The sequence below is a fragment of the Dendrobates tinctorius genome, unplaced genomic scaffold (genome assembly GCF_039654945.1).
Source record: "Dendrobates tinctorius isolate UK_male_01 unplaced genomic scaffold, ASM3965494v1 ptg000098l, whole genome shotgun sequence".
NCBI classification, from domain to species: domain Eukaryota; kingdom Metazoa; phylum Chordata; class Amphibia; order Anura; family Dendrobatidae; genus Dendrobates; species Dendrobates tinctorius.
The window spans coordinates 22,816,952-22,833,647 of NW_027361766.1; the positions used below are offsets into that span (position 1 = coordinate 22,816,952).

Sequence of the window (16,696 nt, forward strand, 5' to 3'; positions counted from 1 at the left end):
AAATGAAAAAAGCATATACAGAATGGGAGGAATAGGGCTAAGCAACAGCACATGTGAAAACGACTTGGGTATACTAATAGATCACAGACTGAATATGAGTCAACAGTGTGATGCAGCAGCAAAAAAGGCAAATGCAATTCTAGGATGTATTAACAGAAGCATACAGTCTAGATCACGTGAAGTCATTATTTCCCTCTACTCCTCTTTGGTCAGACCTCATCTGGAATATTGTGACCAGTTTTGGGCACCACATTTTAAAAAAAGACATCAACAAACTGGAGCAAGTTCAGAAAAGAGCGACCAGAATGGTGACTGGTCTGCAAACCCTGTCTTAGGAGGAAAGTTTGCAGGATTTGGGAATGTTTAGTTTGCAAAAGAGAAGACTGAGAGGAGACTTAATAGCTGTCTACAAATATCTAAAGGGCTGTCACATTGTAGAAGGATCAACTTTATTCTCATTTGCACAAGGAAAGACTAGAAGCAATGGGATGAAAGTGAATGGGAGGAGACACAGATTAGATATTAGAAAAAACTTTTTGACAGTTAGAGTGATCAATGAGTGGAACAAGCTGCCAAGAGAAGTGGTGAGTTCTCCTTCAATGGAAGTCTTCAAACAGAGGCTGGACAGACATCTGGCTGGGATGATTAAGCGAATCCTGCTTTGAGCAGGGGGTTGGACCAGATGGCCCAGGAGGTCCCTTCCAACTCTACGATTCTATGATTCTAATAAAACATGCTGCATAAACCAGTGCAAAGTTATGTAAATAAACACACCCTTCTGGCATAATGATAAAAACAAAATAGTATACAGTACAGTCTGTGAGGCTGTAGGGATCCACCCACTCAAGGGAAAAAAAACACATGGTTCAGTTCTTTTTAACCTGAAAGAGAAGAAAATCAAGTTTTATTATTCTCACCCGGGGGCGGTCCGGTCCGATGGGTATCACAGGTCTGGGACCGGCTACTCTCATCTTCTTGCGATGTCGTCATCTTCCTTGCTTCGTGCCGCGCATCTGCGCAGGCATACTGATCTGCCCTGTTGGGGCAGAGCCAAGTATTGCAGTGCTCAGGTGCCGGGAAAGGTCAGAGAGGTCCAGCGCCTACACACTGCAGTACTTGGCTCTGCCCTCAACAGGGCAGATCAGTACGCCTGCACAGGAGCCACATCACGAAGCAAGGAAGATGACGACATTGCAAGAAGATGGGATGCACCGGACCTACGACGTCCATCGTCCATCGGACTGCTGTAGATAAGCCCCAAAAGGCAGTGGCCGCAGCTCATAGCTCAAAAACAAGGTGACAGGTTCCTTTTAAGAAGACCTAATGGAGTGTAGCCACTATGTATCACTCAGGGTAGTTCAATTGTTAGTCTACAAATAACAGACTGGGCAAGATTTAAGGGAGACTGTCGTTTCCTTAATAAACTCTATTAGTTGCCCTGCCTAGCTGCGAAAGATGGCACCCTAATGTTAGCGATATGGCACTCCCGCGCGACGTCGATATCACTGAGTTCCTTGGTCAACACTGTGTCTATAGTTCAAATACAGCACAAATACACAGAATAGGGAAAAAACGGGTACAGAGAAATATGAATATCAGACCAACACACACTGGCTGAACATAAATATAACTTTAGCCTAGATTGTGGGCCCTGAAAACTCAGAGCCGAATATATCAATTCCTTATCAATCCCTTCTAAACTCCTTACTTATCTGCAGAGGTTGGCACCCAAATGTTCAGCAGAATGGCGCCCCCGCTCAATGTCTATATCCCTGAGTTGTCCTTAAAAAACCCTAATAGCAATCAAAAAAGGGTATAGGTATGTGCGTAAAATAGATCTATCTGTTGAACAATAATAATAATAATAATAATAACCTTTATTTATATAGCGCCAACATATTCCACAGCGCTTTACAGTTTAACAGTTTCAAAACACAAGTCATAAGTAACAACGCTAACAATACAATAATTAAAGCAAAATAAGACGAAATAAGACGACCCTGCTCGTGAGAGCGTACAATCTACAATGAGGTGAGGGAGATACAGAGTACAGGTGTGTATTTACAATGGTGTATTTACAATGAAGGTCCAGCCATCTTGCAGGAGTGAAGGATGGATGGAGATAGTGAATGGGCTACGCACGCACACTTACACAGAGAATGACTTTGATTAGTGAATGTGATAGGCCGCTCTGAACAGGTGTGTTTTGAGGGAGCGCCTAAAACTATGCAAATTGTGGATAGTCCTGATTTCTTGGGGTAGAGCATTCCAGAGGATAGGAGCAGCACGGGAGAAGTCTTGGAGTCGGGAGTGGGAGGTACGGATTAGTGCAGAGGTTAGTCGAAAATCGTTTGCAGAGCGCAGCGATCGGCTAGGCCGATAGACAGAAATGAGAGAAGAGATGTAAGGGGGTGCCGCACTGTGGAGAGCTTTGTGGGTGAGAACAAGTACTTTGAATTGGATCCTATAATGAATGGGCAGCCAATGTAAGGACTGGCGAAGAGCGGACGCGTCCAAGTACCGATTACCCAGATGGACGATCCTGGCTGCTGCATTGCGTATGGACTGGAGAGGGGATAGTCAAGTGACGGGGAGGCCAATTAATAGAGCGTTGCAGTAATCCAGGCGAGAGTGGATCAATGCAACAGTGAGGGTTTTTGTTGTTTCCATAGTGAGAAAAGGGCGGATTCTAGAGATGTTCTTTAGGTGTAAGCGGCAAGAGCGGGCAAGGGATTGTATATGGGATGTAAAGGAGAGATTGGTGTCAAACATAACACCCAGACAGCGCACCTGCTGCCGGGGTGTTATTGTGGTACCACCCACGGAGAAGGAAATGTCAGATTTAGGGAGGTTAGTAGACGGCGGGAGCAGAAGAAGTTCAGTTTTGGAGAGGTTGAGTTTCAGATAGAGAGCGGACATGATATTGGAGACTGCGGACAGACAGTCACTGGCGTTCTGTAGTACAGCGGGGGTAAGGTCGGGGGAAGACGTGTATAGTTGTGTGTCATCAGCATAAAGATGGTACTGAAAGCCAAATCTGCTGATGGTCTGTCCAATTGGGGCCGTGTAGAGAGAGAAAAGAAGGGGGCCAAGGACTGAGCCCTGAGGTACCCCGACAGCAAGAGGAAGAGGAGATGACGTGGAGCCAGAGAACAAAACACTGAAGGAGCGGTCAGAGAGATAGGAAGAGAACCAGGAGAGTGCAGTGTCCTTAATGCCTAGTGACTGGAGCCTAGAGAGTAGGAGATGGTGGTCAACAGTATCGAAAGCTGCAGATAGGTCAAGAAGAATGAGCAGAGAGTGGTCACCGTTACGTTTTGCTGTCAGAAGGTCATTGGTCACTTTAATGAGTGCAGTTTCAGTCGAATGTAGGGGGCGGAAGCCGGACTGTGAAGGGTCTAGAAGGGAGTGAATGGAGAGGTAACGGGTAAGGCGGGAGTAAACTAGGCGTTCCAAAAGTTTAGAGATGAAGGGGAGATTGGAGACTGGTCTGTAGTTGTTTGTGCGGGATGGGTCGAGAGCAGGTTTCTTTAGTAGTGGAGTAACGATGGCGTGTTTGAAGGAGGATGGGAAAATGCCCGAGGAGAGGGAGAGATTAAAGATTGTAGTTAGGTGGGTTGTGACGACTGGAGAGAGAGACTGGAGGAGATGTGAGGGAATGGGGTCGGTAGTGCATGTAGTCGGACGAGAAGAAGAGAGGAGTCTGGAGACTTCTTCTTCTGTTATGGGATCAAATGTGGAGAGTGAGCCAGGGGAGATGTAGGAAGGGATGGGAGTCACAGCACTTGGTGGTTGGGAGCAGATTTCTTGACGGATATTATCTATTTTTTCTGTAAAGTGGGAGGCCAGGTCATCAGCACAAATGTCTGTGATAGGGGCTTGTGCTTTTGGCCTGAGGAGGGAGTGAAAAGTGTCAAAAAGTTTCTTGGGGTTGTTGGCTAGTGAGGAGATCAGGGTGGTGAAGTAGGTCTGTTTGGCAAGGTGAAGGGCAGCGTTATAGGTTCTTAACATAAATTTGAAGTGGATGAAGTCTTCTGGTGTGCGGGTTTTTCTCCATAGGCGTTCAGCACTCCTGGAGCATCGCTGGAGAAGTTGAGTTTGCGATGTGAGCCAGTGCTCTTTTACTCTGTGTTTGGAGGTTCTGAGGGTGAGGGGAGCTACTTGGTCAAGGGTGCTTCTAAGAGTGTCATTGTAGTGATGAACAGCCAGATTAGGACAGGAAAGAGAGGAGATTGGGGACAGAGATGAGTGTAGGGAATCTGAAAGTGTCTGAGGGTTAATAGCTTGTAGATTTCTGACTGTGTGGTAGGTAGGAATGAGCTGGGGTGGGCGAGGATTTGTGAGCGTGAAGGAGAGAATGTTTTGGTCAGAGAGTGGAAGCGGTGAGTTGTTTAGGTGGGAGATTGAACAGAGCCGGCAGAAGACCAGATCAAGGGTGTTACCGTCCTTATGTGTCATGAACACAATATATTACACTAGGCATAGCACCAGACTATTCACACAGTCATGGACCTGTATCAGTCTACCCAATAATGTGGACATAATACATAGGGAGATAATTCATTGTATTTTAGACAGGAGTTTACAATAGGTATAACATACAACTTGTCCTACAATCAAAGTCCTGTACACATCTAACCAACAGCATGGACATCACAAATAGATATGTGATCAATTATTACGCCCTCTCAAGGATATATCATGAGGACCTGTATATAAACGGGCCTATATAGGTCTATCCAGCAATATGGACATCAGAAATGGAAAGATTCTGAGCTATGCCTTCCCATTTAGTGTGTATCTTAAAGGACATATAATTGATCCACATGTCCCCTCAATTAAATTTCTCTCATTATTCCCAATACTCTACAGTCAAGGCCTATATAAATGCTCAGTAAGGTCCTCATGATATATCCTTGAGAGTGATAATTGATCACTTATCTATTTGTGACATCCTTAGTAGGATTGGTTTGGTGCAGGATAAGTTAGGGTTTTTATTGGTAACATTTTGGAGTACATAACATTTTTTGATTGCTTTCAGTACAAGGCTGGGATCATATTCTTGTGTTCTGCCCTGAGCACTTATATGGTGGTTTCTGTGTTAATCCCACAAAAAATGCGATTCAGATGAAACGCCAACAGAACTACTCAATATATTGAGACAGATGCAAACACTTTGGAGTCTGTTCCGGTGGTATCCATACTTGTGTGAAAAAAGAGACGGCTAAAATGATGGGATATTGCAAAAACAGAGACCAGACAGAGTCCAAAGTGGCTTTTATTTGCTTCATTATAGTGAGTGGTTTTTTGGGGGGTTTTGTCTGAATTGCAGTTTTTGGGATTTACACGGAAACCTCGACTTACGTGCTCAGCGGAAAGCGCAGGATAAATGTGAACTGAACCTTGTTCCGATTTTTAAAGGTGGAATGAGCAAACAGTACCAAGAATAGTCACTTTAACAGGTTTGAATAGGTTTGGCAGCTACATGAGATTGGGGTGGAGGACTTGCAAGTACAGTCTGACATGTGGAAGCCAGGTGATACTGTTGTGCTCAGCTACAGAGTTCCCATGGAGAAAGAGCAGATACAATTCCAAACATAAAATAAGCAGCACTCACCATCAGCAGTAAAAAGAGACGGCCTGTTTCACTGCACCTACTACTCTCTCCCCCTGCTGTCTTCACTGACAAGAAATTTTAAAGAAGTACAATAAAGAAATTACCTGTTTACTGCTCATGGTGACTGACGCTTATCTTATCTTTGGAACAGTACAAGAATAGTTCTAATTTTTATTTTTGCCTTGCTTTTCCTGTAGTATATAAGTGATAACACTTTATTCTTCTGATCGGTGCGATTACAGCGATACCAGAGTTATGTTGTTTTTTTATGTTTTGCTGTTATCACTCAGTAAAAATGCTTTTTTTTTACCTTCATATTCTGAGACCTGTAACTTTTTATTTTTTGGTGAACAGAGCTACTGTATATGAGGGCTCTTTTTTGCGGGACGAGTTGAAGAACTTTTTGGTACAATTTTGTGTTACATGACATTTTTTGCTCAGTTTTTATGCAGATTGGTCAGATACAGAATGACCGAAACCCACAATTCAGTTATTTTTTTTATTTTTGTGCGGTTCACCATGCGGTAAAAGTGATAAAACCTATTTATTTTTTGAGTCAGTACGATTATACAGATACCAGATTTATATAATTTTTTTGAACTTTGCACACACTAAAAACAATATTTTGCAAAAATTAATTTGTTTTTGTGCCGCCATATTCTGAGAGCTGTAACCTTTTTAGTTTTTGCCAAATGAGCCATATTTGGACTTGTTTTTTTGCAGGACAATTTGGTGTTTTCTTTTAGACATTTTTCCTTTACATATGACGTTTTATTGCATTTTTTGTGTGTTAATATGATGAATTTTTGCCATGTTTCTTTTTCTTACGGTCTTCGTCATTTGGAATAAATAAGTTGACAGTTACATAGTCCGGATCATTTTGGACATGGTGATACCATGGTACTTTTTTTTCTTAATTTTTGTTTTAAAGAGAACTTGTCAGCAGAATTTAGCCCTATAAACTTAAGGCACGGCCATACTGGCACAATGGCATAATGTGTAGTAAAAGTGATCAGACGATCGCAGTCCTTAAAGGGGCTAACAAATATAGTGGAAAGTGAAAAAAAGTTTTCAAAAATAAGAAAAAAAATAGAAAACTTCAAATCACACCCCTTTTACCACCCATTAAAAATAAATAAATTAATTAAAAATAACACATATACAGGTGCAAAATTAGAATATCATCAAAAAGTTAATTTATTTCAGTTCTTCAATAAAAAAAGTAAAACTCATATATTATATAGAGTCAATACAAACAGAGTGCACCTGTACATTATGTTCGTAAAAGTCTGATCCATCAGTACCAATTTTTCCTGCTTTCCGTACATCACATGATAAAATGAATGGTGTAATCTAAAAGAACAACTAGTCCCATAAAGCCCGATATATAGCTACTGTTTGTTGATGCAAAAATAAAAAAGTTATGACTGTTGGAAGATGGAAAGGAAAAATTAAAAACGGAAAATAGCCATGTCACAAAGGGGTTAATGACATTGTATGTTTGGAGTTATCTTTATGCTACAAAATATATTAGGAGCCAATGAGATGACTTTCTGATGATATTGCATGATGACTACCTGATTATATTTCTCAGTATTAAAGGGCACCAAGAAATGGGCAAAGTTGAGGACTGTAGTGTAGATGCAGTGGTTGAACAAGGAAACAGTGCAGCAGATGAAAGGTACATCGTGCTTTACTTAATTTCGAAATCAGAAGATGTCCAGCAGTGCCATCAGCAGAAATCTGGAATCAACCAGTAGGATCTAGCTACACCCATCTACTGTTCGTAGAAGTCTGGATAGAAGTGGTCTTTGTGGAAGAATTGCGGCCAAAAACCGTACCTTTGAAACAGAAACAAGGCTAAGTGACTAATCTATGCACAAAAATATAGGTACAGGGTGCAGAAAATGGCAGCAGGTGCTCTGAAAAGATGAGTAAAAAAATGTGTTCATTGAAGGGCTGGAGAGCGGTACAATAATGAGTGTCTGCAGGAAACAGTGAATCATGGTGGAGGTTCCTTGCAAGTTTGAGAATGCATTTGAGAAAATGGAGTTGAATATTTGATTAAGATAATGATAAGTAATACAGGCAGATACTTATCCATCATGCATCACCATCATGGAGGCACCTAAACATATCCTTTAGTAGACTAACAACCCTAAACATTTATAACCAATTTTCATTAAGAACAATTTCCAGTGTAAAGAAGAACAAGGAGTCTTGGAAGTGATTAAATGGCCACTGCAGAACCATGATCTCAACATCATTTAGTCTGGGATTATATGAAGAGACAGAAGTACTTTTGCAAGCCTACATCCTCAGAAGATCTGTGGTTAGTTCTCCAAGATGTTTGGCACAACCTCCCTGCAGAGTTAATTAAAAAACATTTTATCTCTGTATATTGCTACTTGATATTTTTACATTGACATTGTGGTGAAAAAGCACAGATCTGGCACACTCTCACTGCAGTCTTGGTGGGAAAATCAAGAAAAACTATCATGTTAGATCTTGCTAAATTAGTGCATATGACAGATTGATGGAATATGAGAAACCCTTCTTGCAATTGATAGTTCAGCTAAGTCTGTTTGCCTCAAAGAAAATAATGAAATGTTTCCTATACTATTACTGGTATTGTGTAGACTTTGTATATAGAGGATATGTATATGCCATTAATAAGCCAGTGTTACAGAATTTAATTGCTTTATATTTTCTCAAATGCAGGTTATCCAGATACAAGGTAGCTACAGCTTCTTGGTTTGTGGGGTCAGTCTGTCTATACTGGCTCTGACAGTGTTTGTATTGCTGCTAGTACTTGACAACATGCATCCCCGGGGCTTAGAAGGTAAGGATAACACATTTTCTATAAGGTCTTACTAGCAGTAACTTGTGCACATATAGTCCAAGACAGAGCAAAAAGTAACTGATTGCGTGCCGGTAACAAAGAACCAAGGAGACTATAACAGTTTCTTAGTCTTTGATGTGGTCACACTAGGAAAGTTGCATTTTCTGTTTGTTGTGGGAGTCACAAAATATTTGTTATAAGTAGGTGAGTTCTGTCCTAGTTTAGTTTACATGTGTCTTATTTTTCTGGCATAGCTTCTCTCAGTTAAAGCTTAAAGAGCAAGGGCTAAAAGCTTGAAAAAGCTAAGGCTTTAACTATACAAAATATCTAAATATTTTCCATTACAATAAGGTATGCCAATTAGCGATGAGCAAACATGCTCGGGTAAGGTGTTAAGGGCCTGTCACACTAAGAGATATCGCTAGCAATATCGCTATGTGTGATACTTACCTACAACCCGCTCCCCCGCTGCTTATCGCTGATCGCGCGAGAACAGGCTGGACTGTTTCTCATCGTCAGCTTCCTGCGGCGCTTCCTGCTGTGACGACGAGTGACGCGTGGAGCCGGGCGGGAGGACGTCAGGATCGCCTGGTGTGACAGGTAAGTAGCGACCCCCGTACCCAGCGATGTCGCTGGTGAGATCTGCCTGTGTGGCAGCTCACTAGTGACCACTTAGCGATGCACCAGCGATCCTGACCGCGTCATATCGCTAGTCGGGATCGCTGGTACATCGCTAAGTGTGACAGTACCCTTATCCTAGCATGCTCGTGTGCTAAGTAAGTGACTTTGGCGTGCTCGAAAAATATGTCCGAGTCCCTGCAGCTGCATGTCTCATGGCTGTTAGGCAATTCCTGCATGTGTTGCGACCGTCTAATAAGCAGCCAATCCCTGCATGTGTTGTGGCTGTCGAACAGCCGCGAGGACGCGAACATATTGTTCGAACACGCCAAAAACACTTAGTTAGCAGCCTTGGATGACACCTTATCAGTGTACATTCATTCATCACTAAAGGCCCCGTCACACATAGCGATCTCGCTAGCGAGATCGCTGCTGAGTCACAAGTTTTGTGACGTAACAGCGATCTCACCAGCAAGATCGCTTTGTGTGACAGCGATCAGCGACCGGCCCCCCTGCCGGTATCGCTGATCGCTGTAGGAAAGCCCTGGACATTTTTTTGGTCACTGGTCTCCCGCTGGCCAGCACTTATCGCTGCGTGTGGCAGGCGGGAGACCAGCGATCAGCTGGTAACTAAGGTAAACGCAGGGTTTCTAAGCACTGCGCTGTGCTTAGAAACCCTCTGTGTACCATAGTTACCAGCGAGCTGATGCAGGGAGCTGGTAACTAAGGTACACATCGGGTTTCTAAGTGACGCACGTCCCTTAGAAACCCTCTGTGTACCTTAGTTACCAGCTCCCTGCATCAACGCGCTGGTGACTAAAGTACACAGCGACGCCGCGCGCTCGGCGTCGCTGGTCCTGATCGCTGTTTGACAGCTCACCAGCGATCATGTAGCGACTAACCAGCGATCCTGACATGTTGATATCGTTGTCGGGATCGCTGGTGAGTCACTATGTGTGACGGGGCCTTAATGCCATTTCATGACCAAAATACAATGAAAGCATTTGCGGCTATCCCCTTCCCCCATTGATTTCAAGTAGGTGAACAAAGCAGGTGCAGCCACTTCAACAGTAGAGAGTGGGGTCCACTTATTCTTCAGTTCAGCAAGGATCTCACCTGCTAAACCCCACAAATTTTCACTTCTGATTTGTCAGACAATTAGTTCTGAGAAATTATATATTCAGGTAAACTCAAATTGTGGGTTCACCAAGGAAGTTCTTTACCCGTGTTATACCAAGACAGGCTCACAATTGCTAACATACACTATACAAAAGCTTAGTGCAAAGAAATGATCATGGTGCAGAGAGTGCCTAGACTCGAGGAATGAAGATCTATGCCTGGGGCATTCACAGCTCTATATGTAGGGTCTGCATATAAAGTGTTCCTTGAACTGCGACCGCTAGATACTAGAAAAGTTTTGAAGTGAAAAAAATTTACTGAATTAGTTTAGTAAAATTCCCATGTTCTACCAATCTTTTCATGTATTCGTGCCTCAGGCCATCAAGGGTACTGATTTGTATTTAGTGAAAGTGGGCAGAGCAGCTAGTGACTCCCTCTCCCTCTCTAATGTTGCTGTTGAACTATATTTACCAGCCTTTGACTACGTCAAACGACTTTCACAGTCCAAGGACTACGATGTTTGGATAGACCGCAAGTTTCCTGATCTGAACGCAGTAGCCCGTAAGCATATATAAGGCTGTTAAGTTCCAAGTAGGGAGACCAGCAGATGATGGTCAGCGTGGTACATACTCAGACTGTGAAAGTCGGAAATGGGAAACTAGCCTAAAATATCCTTGAAACTGAATATAGTTACACAAGTTCTTACCATATTTGGTTTAATAAAGAATGGGAAGATTGACGATTTAATTAAAACACACCTTGAAGTACAAGGTCTGAAAAATAATAGTATGAGTTATAAGTGCTCCTCAAATATAATTTATCGATATTAAGTACAGTTGTGGGTCAACAGTATTGGCACACCTGAATATAAAAGGGATTGTCCGGTTGAAAGAATTTATCACTCAACCTCAGAAAAGTGCTGATAACTTATAGATTTGTTAGGGTCTGACAGCTGAGACCCCCACTGATTGCCAGAATGGGGCATTTTTATGTCCTTTAGAATGGAGTGGCAAAGCGCGTGCACACATACCGCTTTATTTATTCTATATGGGACTGCGGAGAGCAGCGCTCAGCTTTTTCTGGCAGTCCTACAAAGAAAGAATAGAACGGATGGTAAACATGCACACTGCCATTCGATTCACAGGGTATAAAAATGCCATTGTGGAGTTTCCAGTATAGATGAGCAGACCCCTGGAAGTTCAGCTTCGGATGAACAGTTTATGACAAACACTGCTTCTGATCGGCGGTAAAATCATTACCGCCGGTCATAAAGCCATGGTTCCCACACTGTCAAATGAGGGTGTGAGCCTGCAGCTGTGATCGGAGGTAAAAACATTACCTTTCGGTCACTGGGGTCGGCTGATGGGATTAATGCTCCCATCAGCCGAAGCCTGCTGCCACTAACAGCAGTGAGAGCAGGCGGCAGCTGATGACAGTATTAATCAGCCAGTTCCTGCTCTTAAATAAATAATTTAAAAAAAAAGACAGGGGTTCCCCTGTATTTTTCATAACCAGCCAGGCAAAACTGTGGCCTGCAACCCTCAGCTGTCAGTTTCAGCAAGGCTGTTTATCAAGAATGGAGGGGTCCCCACACTGATGTTTAAAATTATTTAAATAAATTATTTAAAAACTGTGTGGGTTTCCCCCCCCATTTTTAACAATCAGTCTTACTAAAGCAGACAGCTGTGGGCTGGAATTCGCATGCTGGTAAGGGGCCATGTATATTGCCCCCCAGCCTAAAAATAACAGTCCGCAGCCGCCCATAAAAGGCACATCTATTAGATGCGCCAATTCTGGTGCTTTACACAGCTCTTCCCACTTGCCCTGTAGCGGCGGCAATAAAGGTTCATATTTGTGAGGTTGATGTCACCTTTGTATTGTCCGGTGACATCAAGCCCACAGATAAGTAATGGACAGGCGTCTATAAAACGCCTCTTCATTAATAATCCTATAGTTATATTGTATATAAACACACAGCAAGAATAAAGTCCTTTATTGAAATAAAAACAAAACATAGTTTTCCTTTTTTATTATTATTATTTATTATTATTATTATTATTATTATTATTATTTATATAGCGCCATTAATTCCATGGTGCTGTACATGAGAAGGAGGGTTACAAACAAAGTTATAGATATCATTAACAGTAAACAAATTTACAATGACAGACTGGTACAGAGGGGAGGGGACCCTGTCCTTGCGGACTTACATTCTACGGGATAGTGGGGAAGAGACAGAAGGTCGAGGTGCAGCAGCTCTGGTGGTGATGAGGCGGCAGCTCAGGCGGTGGTGAGGTGGCAGAATGGTCATTGCAGGCTGTAAGCTTTCCTGAAAAGATGGGTTTTCAGGTTCTGTTTGAAGGATCCGAGGGTGGTGCATAATCGGACGTGTTGAGGCATGGCATTCCAGAGGATAGGGAATATTCGGGAGAAATCTTGGAGGTGGTTGTGTGAGGAACGAATAAGTGTGGAGGAGAGTAGGAGGTCTTGGGAGGATCGAAGATTACGTGAGGGAAGATATTGGGAGATTAGTTAAGAGATATAGGGAGGGGAAAGGTTGTGGATGGCTTTATAGGTCAGTGTTAGTAGTTTGAACTGGATTCATTGGGGAATTGGGAGCCAATGGAGAGATTTGCAGAGGGGGGAGACAGGGAAGTAGCGAGGAGAGCGGTGAATTAGTCGGGCAGCAGAATTGAGGACAGACTGGAGTGGTGCAAGAGAGTTAGCAGGGAGGCCACAGAGGAGAGTGTTGCAGTAGTCAAGGCGGGAGATGATGAGGGCATGTACAAGAGTTTTAGTAGATTGAGGACTGAGGAAGGGACGTATTTTTGAGTTGGAGGCGACAGGAGGTGGCAAGAGATTGGACGTGTGGTTTGAAGGACAGGGCAGAGTCGAGAGTTACACCGCGGCAGCGGATTTCATATGCTGGAGAGAGCGTGATGCCGTTTACCATAATAGATAGATCGGGTAGGGAAGATATGTGAAATTGAGGAAAAATAATGAGTTCCGTTTTGTCTACGTTGAGTTTTAAGAAGCGAGAGGTGAAAAAGGAGGATATGGCTGATAGACACTCTGGGATTCTGGACAGCAGAGAGGTGACATCTGGGCCAGAGAGGTAGATTTGAGTGTCATCTGCATACAGGTGGTACTGGAAGCCATGGGACTTTATGAGTTGTCCTAGGCCAAGAGTATAGATGGAAAAAAGTAGGGGCCATAGGACAGAGCCTTGGGGGATTCCAACAGAGAGGGGGCGGGATGAGGAGGTAGTGTGGGAGTGGGAAACGCTGAATGTGCGGTCAGAAAGGTATGAGGAAATCCAGGACAGGGCAAGGTCTTTTTTGCCAAGGGAAGAAAGAATCTGTAGCAGTAGGCAGTGGTCAACTGTGTCAAAGGCAGAGGACAGGTCAAGAAGGAGGAGGATGGAGAACTGTCTGTTAGCTTTGGCTGTAAGTCATTAGTAATTTTGGTCAGGGCAGTTTCAGTGGAGCGGTGGGGGCGGAAGCCAGATTGCAGGATATCAAGGAGGGAGTTAGATGAGAGGTTGGAGGAAAGTTGAGCATGGACATGCTGTTCAAGGAGTTTGGAAGCAAACGGGAGCAGTGATATGGGGTGATAGCTAGGCATAGCAGTTGGGTCAAGGTTTGATTTTTGAGGATGGGTGTTATGGTAGCATGTTTGAAGGCAGAGGGGAAGGTACCAGAAGTTAGGGATAGGTTGAAGAGATGGGTTAGGGCTGGAATGATCATGTTAGTGAGGTTGGGGAGCAGGTGGGAAGGGATGGGGTCAAGTGCACAGGTGGTGAGGCGTGATTTGGAAAGGAGATGAGTAAGCTCTCCTTCAGTGATGTTCGAGATGGAGGTTATTAGGGAAGGGCAGAGGTCTGGTATGTGGAGCGGTTGGGGTGGTGGAACTGTAAAGGTTTGCCTTGTTTGGTCAATCTTGCTTTTGAAGTAGGTGGCAAAGTCCTCAGCAGAGATGAGGGGAGTTGGAGGTGGCAGTGGTGGGCAGAGCAGAGAGTTGAATGTGCTGAACAGTTGCTTTGGGTTGTGGGATAATGAAGATACCAGGTTTGTGAAATAGGTCTGTTTAGCAGAGGTGAGGGCTGATTTAAAGGCAAGTGTAGCTTGTTTGAAAGCAGTGAAGTCGTCTGGCAGGCGTGTTTTCTTCCAATGCTGCTCCACGACCCTGGATGCTTGTTGAAGTTTTTTGGTGAGGTTGCTGTGCCAGGGTTGCCTATTGGTTTGTCGCACTTTGCCATGCATGAGAGCAGCGACTGAGTCTATGGCTGATATGAGGGTGGCATTGTAGAAACCGGTGGCACTGTCCATGTTGTGGAGTGAAGATATGGAGGACAGAGGTAGAAGAGAGTCTGAGAGTCTGTGGATGTCTAGATGTGCGAGGTTTCTGCGAGGATTTGCTAGTGGCTGGACATGGGGGGGCAGGTGAAAAGGACAAGGATGAGAAGCTGAGTAGATGGTGGTCAGATAGGGGGTTAGGAAGAGGTTGTGAGATTAGATAGGGAACAGATGTGAATGAAGATGATGTCTAGTGTATGTCCATCTGTGTGGGTGGCTGTGGAGGACCACTGAGTAAGTCCAAAGGATGAGGTAAATGACAGGAGTTTGGAGGCTGCTGGCTGGTGGGTGTCAATGGGGATGTTGAAGTCCCCCATGATGATGGTGGGGATGTCAGCAGAGAGAAAGTGGAGGAGCCAGGTGGAGAATTGGTCGATGAAGGCAGTGGCTGAGCAAAGTGGTCGGTATATGACAGCCATTTGGAGATTAGAGGGAGAGTAAATACGGATAAAGTGAACCTCGAAAGAAGGGAGGATAAGGGAGGGTGGGGGTTGAATAGGTTTGAAGGAGCAGTTTTTAGAAAGGAGGAAACCCACTCCTCCACCTTGTCTGTTGCCAGGGCCAGGAGTGTGGGTAAAGTGGAGGCTGCCATAACTCAGTTCGGCCGGGGAGGCCGTGTCAGGGGGTGTCAGCCTGGTCTCAGTGAGGGCCAGGAAGGAAAGGTTGCGAGAGGTAAAAAGGTCGTAGATCACGTGGAGCTTGTTGCAGATGGAGCGAGCATTCCACAGTGCTCCAGAAAGAGGGTGCGGGAGGGAGGGGGTCAGTGGCACAGGTTTTAAGTGTGAGGGATTGCGGTAGTTTCTCTTAGTGTGAGAAAGATAGGGGTGAGGATTAGTGGGATGTATGAGGTAGGGGGTGCCAGGATTGGGGGATATGTCACCAGCAGTGAGAAGAAGCAGGGAAAGGGAAAGCAGGTGGTTTGAGGGAGAGTGATCGTCTTGTATTGTATTTTAGTAGGAGAGGTCTGAGGTTAAGGAGTATGTCTGCAGATAAAGCGAGGTGGGGGGGTAAGAGAGAGGGGGAGATTGTTATTTGGTTCGAGGGTGCAGGGGTTTGGGGATAGCGAAGGAGAGTGAAGATTAGTGGAGCAAAAACGGTGATGGCAAATGTGAGCATGGTTAAAGAGCAGAGTAAAAAAAAAAAATAAATAAGCAGGTAAAGTAAGAAAGCAGTGGTTAGTCTTACCGTCTGACCGATTTCTGGACTATTTCTGGTATATTTCTCATTTATCACTTTAAATATGTCACTTGAAATGATGTCAAATCTGACCAAGGTCATATCTGACCTTCTCTGTTCAACTTATACCATTCAAATGTCCATGAAATGAAGCCAGGTGAGTGAGGGAGGGAGGAGGAGGGGGTTGGAGGACGGTTCACAGCAGGGGGCAATTAACAGATTACAGTTAATGGGACATTTTACTAGCATCAAAGTTGAAGAAAGAGGTGGGATAAGATGGAAGGATGGAAGGTGTGAGGAGCATGGGTATATCAATATGCATACAGTCAATTTGAAGTATGATACATGGAATTAAATTCAGGGGAAAAAACAGAGTACAGACGTACCAATTAAAAAACAGAGGGTGAACAATGCATGAGGGTTCAGAGGTTCAGTGAGTATTCTGGATTAAGAAGTGGGTTCAGCAGACTTACCTGTGGATGAAAGCAGATGGATCAAGACATGGCAGCATTTAAAAATAACAAACACAGTTATACTCCCATTCGAATCCCTCGTGCCCGGTAATAAAAGAAGAATGAAAAACAACAATATTCCTCACCTGTCTGACGTTCTGTCCTACGCAGTAATCCATGTCTGGAAGAGAAACAGTTTTCAACCTGGACGGTGCCAAGATGCGACCGTCCAGGCTGAAAACCACTGATGACCGAGCTGCTGCGAGCGCAGCATCAGTGAGCAGTGGTAACCTCACACACTATCATAACCGCATGTGATTATGCTGCACATGACAACGCGACAAACACCCGGTGTTCAGGGGGCCGGACCCGAACAGTAACATGGATTTCCTGGTGAAGTTCGTGTTTGGTACGAACACCGAACTTTACTGTTCGGGTTTGTCCACCTATAGTTTCTGGCAGTCATACCCTCACAGATCTATAAGTTATCACATATCCTATGAACAGGTGATAAAGT

The 16,696-nt window shown here is 44.0% G+C and overlaps 1 protein-coding gene across 2 annotated transcripts in view; it reads left to right on the forward strand.

The window, feature by feature from the left end:
* MFSD4A (major facilitator superfamily domain containing 4A) overlaps positions 1-16,696 on the forward strand; it is a 182,866-nt gene that overhangs the window by 153,010 nt on the left and 13,160 nt on the right. For both annotated transcript variants that reach the window (XM_073587218.1, XM_073587217.1), the window contains one exon: positions 8,339-8,459. In XM_073587218.1, coding sequence (XP_073443319.1) covers positions 8,339-8,459 — 121 coding nt within the window. The remainder of the gene's footprint in view (positions 1-8,338; positions 8,460-16,696) is intronic.